The 12,066-nt window shown below is 47.4% G+C and overlaps 1 protein-coding gene across 4 annotated transcripts in view; it reads left to right on the top strand.

Moving 5' to 3' along the window:
• The first annotated feature begins 9,208 nt into the window (after positions 1-9,208).
• The window catches only part of LMO2 (LIM domain only 2), a 38,454-nt gene continuing 35,596 nt past the window's right edge, over positions 9,209-12,066 (top strand). For 2 of the 4 annotated variants that reach the window (XM_030829455.1, XM_030829453.1), the window contains exons 1-3: positions 9,209-9,309; positions 9,661-9,944; positions 10,068-10,293. In XM_030829455.1, coding sequence (XP_030685315.1) covers positions 9,938-9,944; positions 10,068-10,293 — 233 coding nt within the window. In that variant the 5' untranslated portion in view covers positions 9,209-9,309; positions 9,661-9,937. Of the gene's footprint in view, positions 9,310-9,380; positions 9,945-10,067; positions 10,294-12,066 lie in introns of those variants that run through there. The other 2 variants (XM_030829456.1, XM_030829454.1) reach the window with 2 other exon arrangements.

Below are 12,066 nucleotides of genomic sequence, written 5' to 3'. Positions count from 1 at the left end.
CAGGCTGGTCTTGAACTCCTGACCGCAGGTGATCCACCCACCTCGGCCTCCCAAAGTGCTGGGATTACAGGTGTGAGCCACAGTGCCCAGCCTATATGTTCTAGATCTTAATCTCTTATCAGATATATGATTTGTAAATATATTATTCCATTCTGTAGGTTGCCCTTTCACTCTGTTGATGGTGTCTTTTGATGCACCAAAGTTTTAAATTTTGATGTAGTCCAATTTATCTATTTCTAATTTTGTTGCCTGTGCCTTTAGAGTCATATCCAAGAAATCTTGCTAAATCCAATGTCATGAAGCTGTTCCCCTATGTTTTCTTTAAGAATGTTATAGTTTTAGTTACCAGGTTTTTAAAAGGTTTGGGACAATGCATGGGCTACCTTGAACAATGATTCTGGGGAGGACTTCCTCACCAATACAAAGACCCTCAGGGCTTTGTAAATATCAGTGTGAATCTAGAAACTGGGCAACTGATAACATGGATGTGATATTTGAAGGCTTCAATTCAAAAGGAATGATTAAGTATCTCCATATTTTTATCAGTATCCTGGGAGCTAGTGAAGATGAAAACCATGGTCTCTCTTCTCCAAGGACTTAAGGCAAGATGTTGTAGGCACACACGTGAAATTATTGCATTGCAAAGCAGAATCTAATGAGGCACCTAGCTAGGCACTAGGACCAAGGGCTATAGGAACTCAGAAAGGGATCACCACCATGAGCTTCAGGGGACAGAGAAACCTTCAGGGTAAAGATGTAGCTTGATCTGGGTCCACATTGGACAAGATTTGGAGAAGCAGAGAAGACTGGAGAGGATTTTGTACTAACTGCAATAATCATTGCCATTTACTGAGCACCTACTATGTTCCAAGCACTGTGCTCTGCCCACTGCATACATTATCTCAATGACTGCTCCTACCCCTACGTTTATCATTGTCTCTATTTTATCATTGTAAGCACTGAAGCTCAGAGATTTTCCTAAGATGACCCAGATAGTAAGTTGTAAAGCAGAGACTTGAAGCCAGGTTTATTTATCTCAAAGCCTCTACTCTTAATCACTCTACTATTCTAGTATGAAAGCTTTAGAACAGGGAGAAAGCAGGCATCCCCGATAGAAAAGAATAACAGTGCACAGAAATGGCACAGGCAGGATATTTAAGATCGGAGAGGAGAACAGACTGGATGGGAAGTTTCAGGGTCCAGGACTATGGGATATAAAGTTGGATCAATGGAGTGAGCAGGATTACAGGGTGCCTTCAATGGAAGCATGGGAAATTTGGTCTCGACCTGCTAGAATGACAGAATCACACATAGAATTTCAGCTCTAACCTTCCAGTCTGCCTTTTTTCTCTATAAAATGAGAAAATTGAGGTCTCAAGAGGTTAAGCAACTTGTGGATGGTCATGGATGATAGGGAACCATTGCAAATTCTTGAGCATGGTGTTGACAGGGAAGAAAACAGTAGTCCAGATTAGTTAGTGTGGCAGTAAAACACATGAGGGGTGACTGAAGGGAAGCAGCAAAAACTGGCAGAAAAAACAAGCAGCTCTTTCTCTGTTTTTTTTTTTTTTTTTTTTTTTTTTTTTTTTTTTTTTTTTTTGCCAAAGGGTATCTCCCTCAACAATGGGTATTTCTAGGGAGCATCATTGATGAGATTCCAGCTCTACTCCTTCCTGCTGAGGTTTGTCGCTTAAGAATCTGGGGCCGGGCGCGGTGGCTCACGCTTGTAATCCCAGCACTTTGGGAGGCTGAGGCAGGCGAATCACGAGGTCAGGAGATCGAGACCACGGTGAAACCCCGTCTCTACTAAAAATAGAAAAAATTAGCCGGGCGTGGTGGTGGGCGCCTGTAGTCCCAGCTACTCAGAGAGGCTGAGGCAGGAGAATGGCGTAAACCCGGGAGGCGGAGGTTGCAGTGAGCCAAGATTGCGCCACTGCACTCCAGCCTGGGCGACAGAGCGAGACTCCATCTCAAAAAAAAAAAAAAAAAAAAAAAAGAATCTGGAGACAGGTAGGGCGCAGTGGCTTACACCTGTAATCCTAGCACTTTGGGAGGCCGAGGCAGGTAGATCACCTGAGGTCAGGAGTTCAAGACCAGCCTGACCAATATGGTGAAACCCTGTCTCTACTACAAATACAAAAATTAGCCAGGCATGGTAGTGTGCACCTATAGTCCCAGCTACTCAGGAGGCTGAGACAGGAGAATCACTTGAAACTGGGAGGCAGAGGTTGCAGTGAGCCAAGATCACGCCACTGCACTCCAGCCTGGGTAACAGAGCGAGACACTGTCTCAAAAAAAAAAAAAAAAGAATCTGGAGACAGTTTGTAGGGGCAAGTGCCATCAGAAAGGTCAGAATTACCTTCCCCTGCCAAGCTCAGTGCCCTTTGATGGCCCAAATGCCAGAAAACATAGCTTCCCCAGCAGCGGCCTGTCCCCATCCTCCCCACTTCCTCCAGTAGAAAGCCTGTCTGGGGTGCAGTGTCTTAGATCAGAGACACGTGACTCTGAAGAGCCAATGGCCAGGAATGGCTTCTGGCACCTTCTTTATGTTGCCTTCCTGAATGTGAGCCTGGGCCAGGCCTCTGTGAACCTAACTCACCTGTCCCGTGGAGGCCACCATACCAGGAGAGGTAAGACAAGACACTGTGTTCCCCAGGCAAGAATGTTGACCCCACCTTACTTGAACTAAGCCCTTGTAGGGCAGAACTCCACTTATCCATCTATGTCCAGCCAAGAAAGCCCTGCCCTGGTTGACTATTGTCCTCTGAGGTTCTCTTTGCTTAGTTAATTCTAATAATAGCTGCCATCCGTTGAGCATTTATTCCATGTTGATCACTGGGCTCAGCATTTGGCATGCATGATTTCATTTTATTCCTACAACCCTGTAATGAAGATATTATTATCCCTGTTTTGCACATGATGAAACTGAGGTTCAGGGCTGTTAAATAATTTGCCTAAAACCATGTACTTAAAGGAGCCAAGACTCAAACACAAGCCTTTCTCTCTCCAAAGCCTTTGCTTTTACTCATATGATTGACTGCATTCTACACTTTAGTCCTTGTAGAGGGTAGAGGTTCTGCAGTGGAGAGTCAGGCTTCAAAGAGTGGCCTTGTTGATTCCAGACACCACCTGTTTCTCTGTTCCTGGGAGCCAAGAGCCTGATCTCTTTCCCAAACCAAACTCTTGGTCCCAAATATAAATGGTATCTGGGCCATTATTCTTCTCCCAGTAATGATGCTCAAGAAAAACAAAGGATCTTGAAGTTCCTTCTACACTTTCACCCAGAGGGCATCATGCAGGCATGCTTTGGCCAAGGGGAATGGTGCTGCCATTTGTACAGTCATTCTTTTAATGAATATTTATTGAGGGCCAGCCACACATTAGGCACGTTCTAGGTGCTGAAGACACAACTGGGAACAAGTCAGAAAGAGTTTCTACCCTCACAGAGTTTACATTCTAGCTGGGAGGAAAGGCCGAAACAAAACACACACCAAAACCCTGCACATACATCTGTAGTAAAGAGCAAATAGTGATGATGCTAGGAAGAAAAAGCAGGATAACGGGATGGAGAGTGAGGAGAAGCAGGATTTTATAAAGCCCTCTGAGGATGAAATATTCAAACAGAGACCTGAATGAAGTACATGGGAGCCATGGGGGATCCAGGGGAAGAGCATTGCAAGCAGAGAAAAGGGTAAGTGCAAAAGCCTTCCAGTAGGAATCAGCTTGGTTTGTTTTAAGAACCAGAAAGAAGGCCAGTGTGGTTCAAGCAGACAGAGTGAAGCGGCATGCTGGAGAAAAGGACAGTGGGGCAGTAGAGGTCAGATAATAAGGCCTTCCAGGCCACAGTGAGTTTGGATCTCAAATATGCTGTGCCGGGGTCCCAGGCACTGTGGTGTGTCACTCAGGTGTGGTACCTCTGCATAGCTACAGAGAGGAGACAGACTGCATAAACAAAGAGCACAAAGACAGCTCAGTGAGTCAGCTCACCTGGCTCTGACTCCCACCTTGAACTTGAAGCAGCAAATAAAGCCCAGGTTTTGGTACCCAAAAGAGAAGATGCGGGAAGGTTTGACAATGGCCTGAGGCGGAAGAAGGAGCTGTTGACCCAGTATGTCTCATTTGCTTTGTCCATCAAAGGGTCTGAATTATCAATGGGTGCTCAAACTTTTTTTTTTTTTTTTTTTTTTTTTTTGAGGAGTTTCGCTCTTGTCGCCCAGGCTTGAGTGCAATGGCGCGATCTCAGTTCACTGCAACCTCCGCCTCCCAGGTTCAAGCAATTCTCTTGCCTCAGCCTCCCAAGTAGCTGGGATTACAGGCGCCGGCCACCTCGCCTGGCTAGTTTTTGTATTTTTAGTAGAGATAGGGTTTCATCATGTTGGCCGGGCTGGTCTCGAACTCCTGATCTCAGGTGATCCACCCGCCTCAGCCTCCGAAAGTGTCAGGATTATAGGCGTGAGCCACCGCGCCCAGCCGCCCAAACATTTTAAAGTTAGAATCTCTTTTCATAAGCAAAATTTTCCATAGAAGCTGACTGTGTGCCACTTTCCTCTCCAAGCACCTGATCTGCTTCATTTCACAGAATCCTTAGAACAGCTCTATGAGTAGGTACTCTGAATACTCCCACTTTACAGATGTGGAAGCTGAAATGCAGAGAGGTTGGGCAACATGCCCAAGGTCAATGAATGCAGAACTGCTGCAGTGGGAGCAGAGGTGGGTGACGCCCACTAGGGAGGCGCTTTCAAACTCCTACTGCTCCAAGGAGCAAGCTAGAAAATCCCACTTCTCAGGCCCCTTCCACTAGGATGCACTATGAGCTTAACACTGCTAAGAACTCACTGAGGAATGGTGACATTTGGGGGCGGCTCCTTCAGTGCTTTGTTTGGCTTCTTTTTTAAATTATAAATGGTGGTTTGAAAGTTGTTGGAAGGGGGAAAATCACATGAAGAAATCAGGGATGTGGCTGAAGCAGTCAGTGTAGCAGAGAAGCAATGCAGCTGTCAGCAGCCTACCCAGGCCCCAAAATGGGCCACAGCCCTGCATTTCTGGCCTGAGGCTTGCCGAGGTCTTAGGTGAACTTCAGCTCTTTCTACAGCACCCCAGTCTCAGCATTCTTTGGTGGATGTCCTGATTGGCTGGGAGACTGTTGCTTCCTGATACAGTGGTGATCACTTCTGAAAGATGGGGTAATACCAACAGCTATCATTTCTGACCATTTACTGTGCAGCATCACTGTGCAAAGCATTTTTATACATATCCTATTGACTCCTCTCAAAACTCCTGTGAGGCAAGCAGGCACCCCAGTGGCCTCATCCTAGTTCTGGTCCTGGTGACCTTATGATTGCCTCCATCCTCCATTTGATAGGTACAGAAACTGAGGTTCAGAGAGGTGAAGTAAATTCCCCTAGATCACAAACACCTGAGCTTCTATGCTCATCCTAAGGCTCAGTTGAAATGGATTTTTTAAAAGATGTATTTTGGGCTCTTTACTATATAGAATACCGAATTTGTTTATCACTAAGGTTACTAATAGGCCTAACATCTGTGAAAACTTATCTATCAGCTGGCCCTGAAATGTTCTGAAATGAATCTGAGCACAAGATGCCTGTGACAACCGAATAGTTTAAAAAATTCTCCATGGGAGCCGAAACCCTATTAAGACAGATCTTTATTTTTGTTCCTGAATGCCACATTTAGAAACAAAATGTCATATTTTTGTGTATGAACGTCACAAGTGACAAAGCATATGTTGCAACTTGGCTTCTAATAGTTGAAAAAAAAGAGAGGTAAATTATCATAATGTTGGGATCTTCTCAATTATATTTGCATTTTCATTTCTATCAGAAGTCCATTTTAGCAAAGGAACCTTAGTCACTTGAAACTGCTCTTCCCTTAGAAAACAATTGTAAATGTAATAAGCAAAAAGAATAGAAAATGCTCACAGGGAAAAAAAATGATCCATCTGGGGTCAGAGCCATCATGTAGATTGATTCATTCTTCTTCTAGCATTCTTATTCAGGAAGGAAAACTTGAACATTTTTTAGACTTTAGGATATGTAAGATTTGCAAGGAATTGGGGGAAAGGGAAAAGGAATGAAATTTCAGTCCCACTGGCAGGGATCAAACAGAGATTTCCTCAACTTTTAAAGAACCGTTTTACATGTCCCAGTCACTTCATAGTTCCTGAGTCTCTCTTCTGCATAAGGCATGTATTAGTTGTTATGGGAGGATACAATAAGGTCATGATTGCTTTAAAATTATTCATAATAAAAACACATTTTGAGACTTGATTCTAAATGTTAAACTTAAATTTGAGCGATTTAATTGCCCGTTGAATAGGAATGAAATCCCACCGGTAGGCAGTTATTTCTTACAACCACTATGTGTGAAATTGAAATCTTAAGATACCATTTCAAATATTCACCTTCTCTAAGGAAGTTCTCCCCAAAGAGTTGTGAAAGATAAGAAACTGACCCAAAGTCATATGCAGTAATCTCTTTTTCTTTACACACTCAGGTCAAAGTAGAAGCATATTGTTAAAAAGAAACTTTATGCCCTGAATTTGGCTGTTCTGAGGTTACCTCTTGGAACCCAAGGATATATTTATTTTAACAACTGACTTGAGCCCCATGCAAAACTATGACAAGGAAAGTAATAATTTATCAGATTAAATAAAAAACAAGCAGATGTGGCCAGGCACGGTGGCTCATGCCTGTAATCCCCAGCACTTTGGGAGGCCGAGGCAGGTGGATCACCTGAGGTCAGGAGTTTGAGATCAGCCTGGCCAACATGGCAAAACCCCATCTCTACTAAAAATACAAAAAATTGGCTGTGCGTGGTGGCGAGCGCCTGTAATCCCAGCTACTCAGGAGGCTGAGGTAGGGAAAATCGCTTGAACCCGGGAGGCGGAGGTTGCAGTGAGCTGAGATCGCACCATTGCACTCTAGCCTGGGTATCAGAGCAAGACTCCATCTCAAAAAACAAACAAACAAACAAAAAACACCCAAGCAGATGCAAACAGGTCATTTAGTCACCACGATAATTAATGTTAAAATGGAAAACACTTACATGTTTTATTTAGGAGAAGAAGGGGGTGAGGTGAAGGGATCCTGTTTCCTGCTTTTAAAAAACAGGAAATAGTTTCCAAATTTGGGTGGGCAATTCTTATTTTAAACCCCCATTTCACCTTTAAATTTAATTTCAAGCTCTTTTAAAATTATCTTAATGATGCTCTTTGCTATAACATAGCAGCTGCCATTTATGAGTGCTTACTATATACCAGTTGCTTTTCATGCAAGCAACCTCATATCTGTTATTACCCCCATGCCATTACAAATCTATGTGCCACCCTTTTGTGCTCTAACTCATATAATCCCCATGATAACTTAGGCAATAGGTTCTGTTGTCTCCATTTTACAGATGAGGATACTGAGAGTTTATTTTATTTGTTTGTTTATTTATTTATTTATTTTGAGACAGAGTCTCACTCTGTCACCCAGGCTGGAGTGCAATGGCTCGATCTCGGCTCACTGCAACCTCTGCCTCCCGGGTTCAAGTGATTCTCCTGCCTCAGCCTCCCAAGTAGCTGGGGTTACAGGCATGTGCCACCACACCCGGCTAATTTTTGTATTTTTAGTAGAGATAGGGTTTCACCATGTTGGGCAGGCTGGTCACGAACTCCTGACCTCAAGTGATCCGCCCACCTCGGCCTCTCAAAGTGCTGGGATTACAGGTGTGAGCCACCGAGCCCCGCCGGGATACTGGGAGTTTAAATTCCTGCTGTGAGCCCAGGTTCACACACGTGGTCAAGGATGGGTTAGAATCCAGGTAGTGTGACTCCAGAGCTACTACCACATACTGCCTCCTCAGATTAAATAATTTTCCTAGGCCATGCTAACTGATAAGTAAGAGTCTAAATCAAACCCAGGCAGTTGGGTTCCAAAATTCCAGCGTTTAACCACCACATTGACTGGTTATAAGTAGGTAAACTGTTCATCACAACCTATATATTTTCATTTCTGTTAGAAATGAAAGTAGTGTGGTAGGTTACATATTTATCGCATAGTTTAGGCTTGCCTAAAATTCTAAGTATTTTCTTTTTTAAATTAAAAACAAGGGTCTATCGGAAAAAAAAAACAACTTTTTTTTTTTTTTGAGACAGGGTCTCACTCTGTTCCCCAGACTGGAGGGCAATGATACGATCATGGCTCACTGCAGCCTCAACCTCCTGGGCTCAAGCAATCCTCCCACCTCCGCCTCCCGAGTAGCTAGGATTTCAGGCAAGCACCACCACGCCCAGCTAATTATTTTTATTTTTTATTTTTTGTAGAAACGGGGTCTCACTGTGTTGCTCAGGCTAGCCTGGGCCTCCCAAAGTGCTGGGATCACAAGCATGAGCCACCGAGCATAGCCGAAAAAGTCTTTTTGTATACTGAAGTCTCCACTAGGACAAGAATTTTCTTAAGGCTTCCTTTGAGACACACACACACACACACACACACTTTTGATTATACCCGTTAGGGACCCAAGCCTTGGGACACAGGGACCAGAAAATGACAAGAGCATGCAGGCAGTAGTAAACTCTGGTTATACTTAAAATGGGAACAAAAATGTATGCCTATGATCCGGACTGATCATATAAAACCATGGATCCTGAAAGTGTTCCCTCTTTGCAAGCCTTAATGACTGGCATCACACACAAATAGGCCTTTCAGTTTCTGAACGCAGATATTTTCAAGGAACTCTGAGGCCCAGGAGAGCCAAAGTTTTTCTCCATGGAAGGGCAGACTACTAGCCTCCCCCCCCTTACCCTCTGCGTTCTTGCCTCTTTCTAGAAGGAGGCTGAGAGGGGGAAGCCTGAACCCCCAAATCGAGTCCGCTTTCTTTCTCTGTGCCTGACCCAGGGCAAAATAATCTCTCTGATCCTGTTCTTGACCATTGAAAAAGCACTTTCTCTGGTCGGGGTACTACTGGCACTTTACATGGGGGGCAGTTTAACCGCAGGAGTCCGCTTTCTGAAAGGTGCAGAGGGAGGGGATTCCGCCACCAGCCGACTGAGAGGAGCCCCGGCCCCGCGTGGTCCCTCCTAGCCACCCTCCCTCTGGGATTAGCTGCCCTGGCTCTGCTCTAGGCGTCCCCAGCCCGTGCAGTCGCGGCTCCGCACCACCATCGCCTCTGCAGAGAGCGGCCGCAGCCTGGAGCCCGTAGCCCGCAGAGCCGCGCTGTCCAGGGCATCCCGGTGCACGGCGTCCGTGGACCTGGGACCTCGAACCTGGGACGAGCGCAAAATCCACCGGGAACACTTGCATTTCTGTAGGTGCTTATTTCACATTCTTGTCTTTTCTTGCTTGCTCGAGCTGTTCGTGGGTTACTTTCTGCCTTAGTTAAACCAAAAGGGAAAGGAGGAAGAGGGGAAGCCCTGAAGAATGATTTAGTGGTTGCCCAGCCTCCTCTCCAAGGAGAGGTGTCCGCTGAGCGGCTCTCCCCGTCCCCGACACTGGCCCCTTTAAGAAGCCAAGTCACTCCTGATGCTGCTGTTTGTATTGCTAATCCCCTGGAGCCCCGTTTAAAAAAAAAAAAAGGAAGAAAAAAGGGGAGGTGGGGGGACCGGGCAGCTGTCTCTTTAAATGTGATTTCCTTCTATTGTATTTGAATCGTGATCAGGAAAAAGGAAATGAAACCAGAGACAGAGGGAAGCTGAACGAAAATAGACCTTCCCGAGAGAGGAGGAAGCCCGGGGAGAGACCCACGGTCCCCTCCCCGCCCCCAGGCCGCCGCCCCCTCTCTGCCCTCGGCGGCGAGCAGCGCGCCGCGACCCGGGCCGAAGGTGCGAGGGGCTCAGGGCGGCCGGGCGGGCGCGCACCATCCCCGAGGGCGGCGCGGAGCCGGCGACAGCGCGCGAGAGGGACCGGGCGGCGGCGGCGGCGGCGGCGGGACCGGGATGGAAGGTTAAGTCCTGAGCAGCAGCAGCAGCTGCAGCCGCCCGGGGCCAGGCTGCGCGCCCCGGCCCCCGCCTCGGCCGCGGCGCGCCCGCAGCCCGGTGATTCGCTCTCTCTCTTTGGCGTTTGAAGGGAGCGCGGTGACTGTCCTTGAGCGCGGAGGGGCGAGCTCGCCGCCGGAGCGCCGGAGCAAGCGGAGGCGCAGGAGCGGCGGCGGCGGCGCCCGAGCACCCGAGGGGGTCCGAGCCCCGGCAGCCGGCCAGCCCCGCGCCACAAAGGGAGCGCCCCCGCCGCCCGGCACCCCGCCTCCCTCCCCAATGTCCTCGGCCATCGAAAGGAAGAGCCTGGACCCTTCAGAGTAAGTGCGGCGCCCCTGCCCCTGCCACCCCCGGTGTCCACGGCCTCGCGTCCCGGAGCGGCGGGGGGACCCGGGCGGCCCGCGAGGGGGCTCCAGGTGCGCGCTCGCGGCGTGCCCTTGGTCCCCTGTGCCGAGCGCTGGGCTCCCCCTTCCTCACGGGTGACTCCGGGGGCGCTGGGAGAGGGACTGGGCGGCGGGCGGCGGGCGGCAGGGAGAGGGGTCGGCCCGGCGCCTCTGCGGGCCACTCTAGGCTACTAGGACACTCCCCAAAGCCACCACGGGCCAGAAAGTTTGCACGGGAGCAGGCACAAGGGGAGCCTGGAGGCGCGCAGGTGCAGTCCGGAGAGCGTTCCGGGCTTGACTCTGCTCCCTTCTCCCCTCTCCTTCTCGGCCTTTTCTCTTTGTCCATTTGGTCTTGGAAAGGGGAACATTCCAAGTGGCTGCCTCTGGGGTCCCCAACGGCCACCTTCCCGGTCCGCAGGTGGAGCCGCTGCCAGCCTCGCGGGTAACGGGCGGGTGAGGGGTCCGACCGTCCACCTCGGAGCTGGCTCTGGGCCTCCAGGGATTTCTAGAGCAGCGAAATCCGGAGTAAATCTGAGTATGTGTACCCCTCCTCGGGGTCCACCGATGGGGGCCTGTGAACCTCGAAAGTTAATGCACCATTTTGTGTATAGGTGAATTATTCTGGGGAGTAGAGTCTTGTAGTTTTTAGCAGAGTCTCAAAAGGGTTTGGGGTCAGGGAACCAGAGCTCTAATGAGCATTGGCCACATCTGTTTTCTGAGCCTCGTACTGGTTTGGAATGTTTTTCTATCCCTCACCCATTCTTTAGTGTTAACATGGGGAGTAAGGGGTGTTTAAGATATCATTTTCCTGTCAACGCAAATGCCCTTTTAAGAGTCATTAGCTGTCTGGTTTTGAGAATTTTTATTCCTTTGAAGTCCCCCTCTAATCCTTTGAAGGGATTTGTTACACAAGACCAAAGGAGCTGGTTAATGACTTGTCCATTTGTGCTTTTAAGAGACATTTGTTTTTTCTTTTCCTGCTTTAATAGAATTGTGCTTTCCTGCTTGAAATACCGCACACACACACACACACACACACACCCTTCAATTTCGGCTTTCTGTGGTGTTTATTTACCTGGGTTTTACCCTCAGTTACCAGCATAAAAGCTCAGCATGTTCTCATAAAACACAGGAAGTACCACCATCCAATGAGAATATAAACATCACTATTCAGTCTCGAAGGTTAAGACACTAGTTTTGTAATGAGCTAGGTTTGTTGTAGCAAAAACCCCCACTTCCTTCAACAAATTCTCAGGAGAAAAATAACATTCCTTTTTAAAAGTATGTTTATGCAAACAATGGGTTTAAAGGGTGGTTTGATCACTTTTTAAAAATAAACTTACAACTGAGCTCTGAGTTTCAGAGCCTGGGCAAGATCATGGTAACACAATAAGGGAGTGAATTGGATGAATTGGTGCCTCATGCCTTTTTGATCAGCAGAATTTAGTCACTAATCCTTTCAATAGAAGATAAATCTGAAGCTTTCATTTCCCTGAGGGAAGTTTGCTTCTTTCAGAGTTTGTGCTTTTTCACTGAGGTTAGAAACTGAAACATCCTAACTTCCTAATACAGCAGATACCTACTGCTGGAGGCTCACCAGCTCCTTCCTTCACTTCACTATTTGCCCAACGAAGACAGGTTCTGATCAAAGAGGGACAAGCCAGTTGAGAAATTGCTGCAGCACATTCTCCCCCGCCCTTAGAAATTGTT

This window comes from Nomascus leucogenys, chromosome 15 (genome assembly GCF_006542625.1).
Source record: "Nomascus leucogenys isolate Asia chromosome 15, Asia_NLE_v1, whole genome shotgun sequence".
In the NCBI taxonomy this organism is placed as follows: Eukaryota; Metazoa; Chordata; class Mammalia; order Primates; family Hylobatidae; genus Nomascus; species Nomascus leucogenys.
Note: the sequence above shows the minus strand (reverse complement) of the source record. Positions and strands in the feature narration are given on the sequence as shown.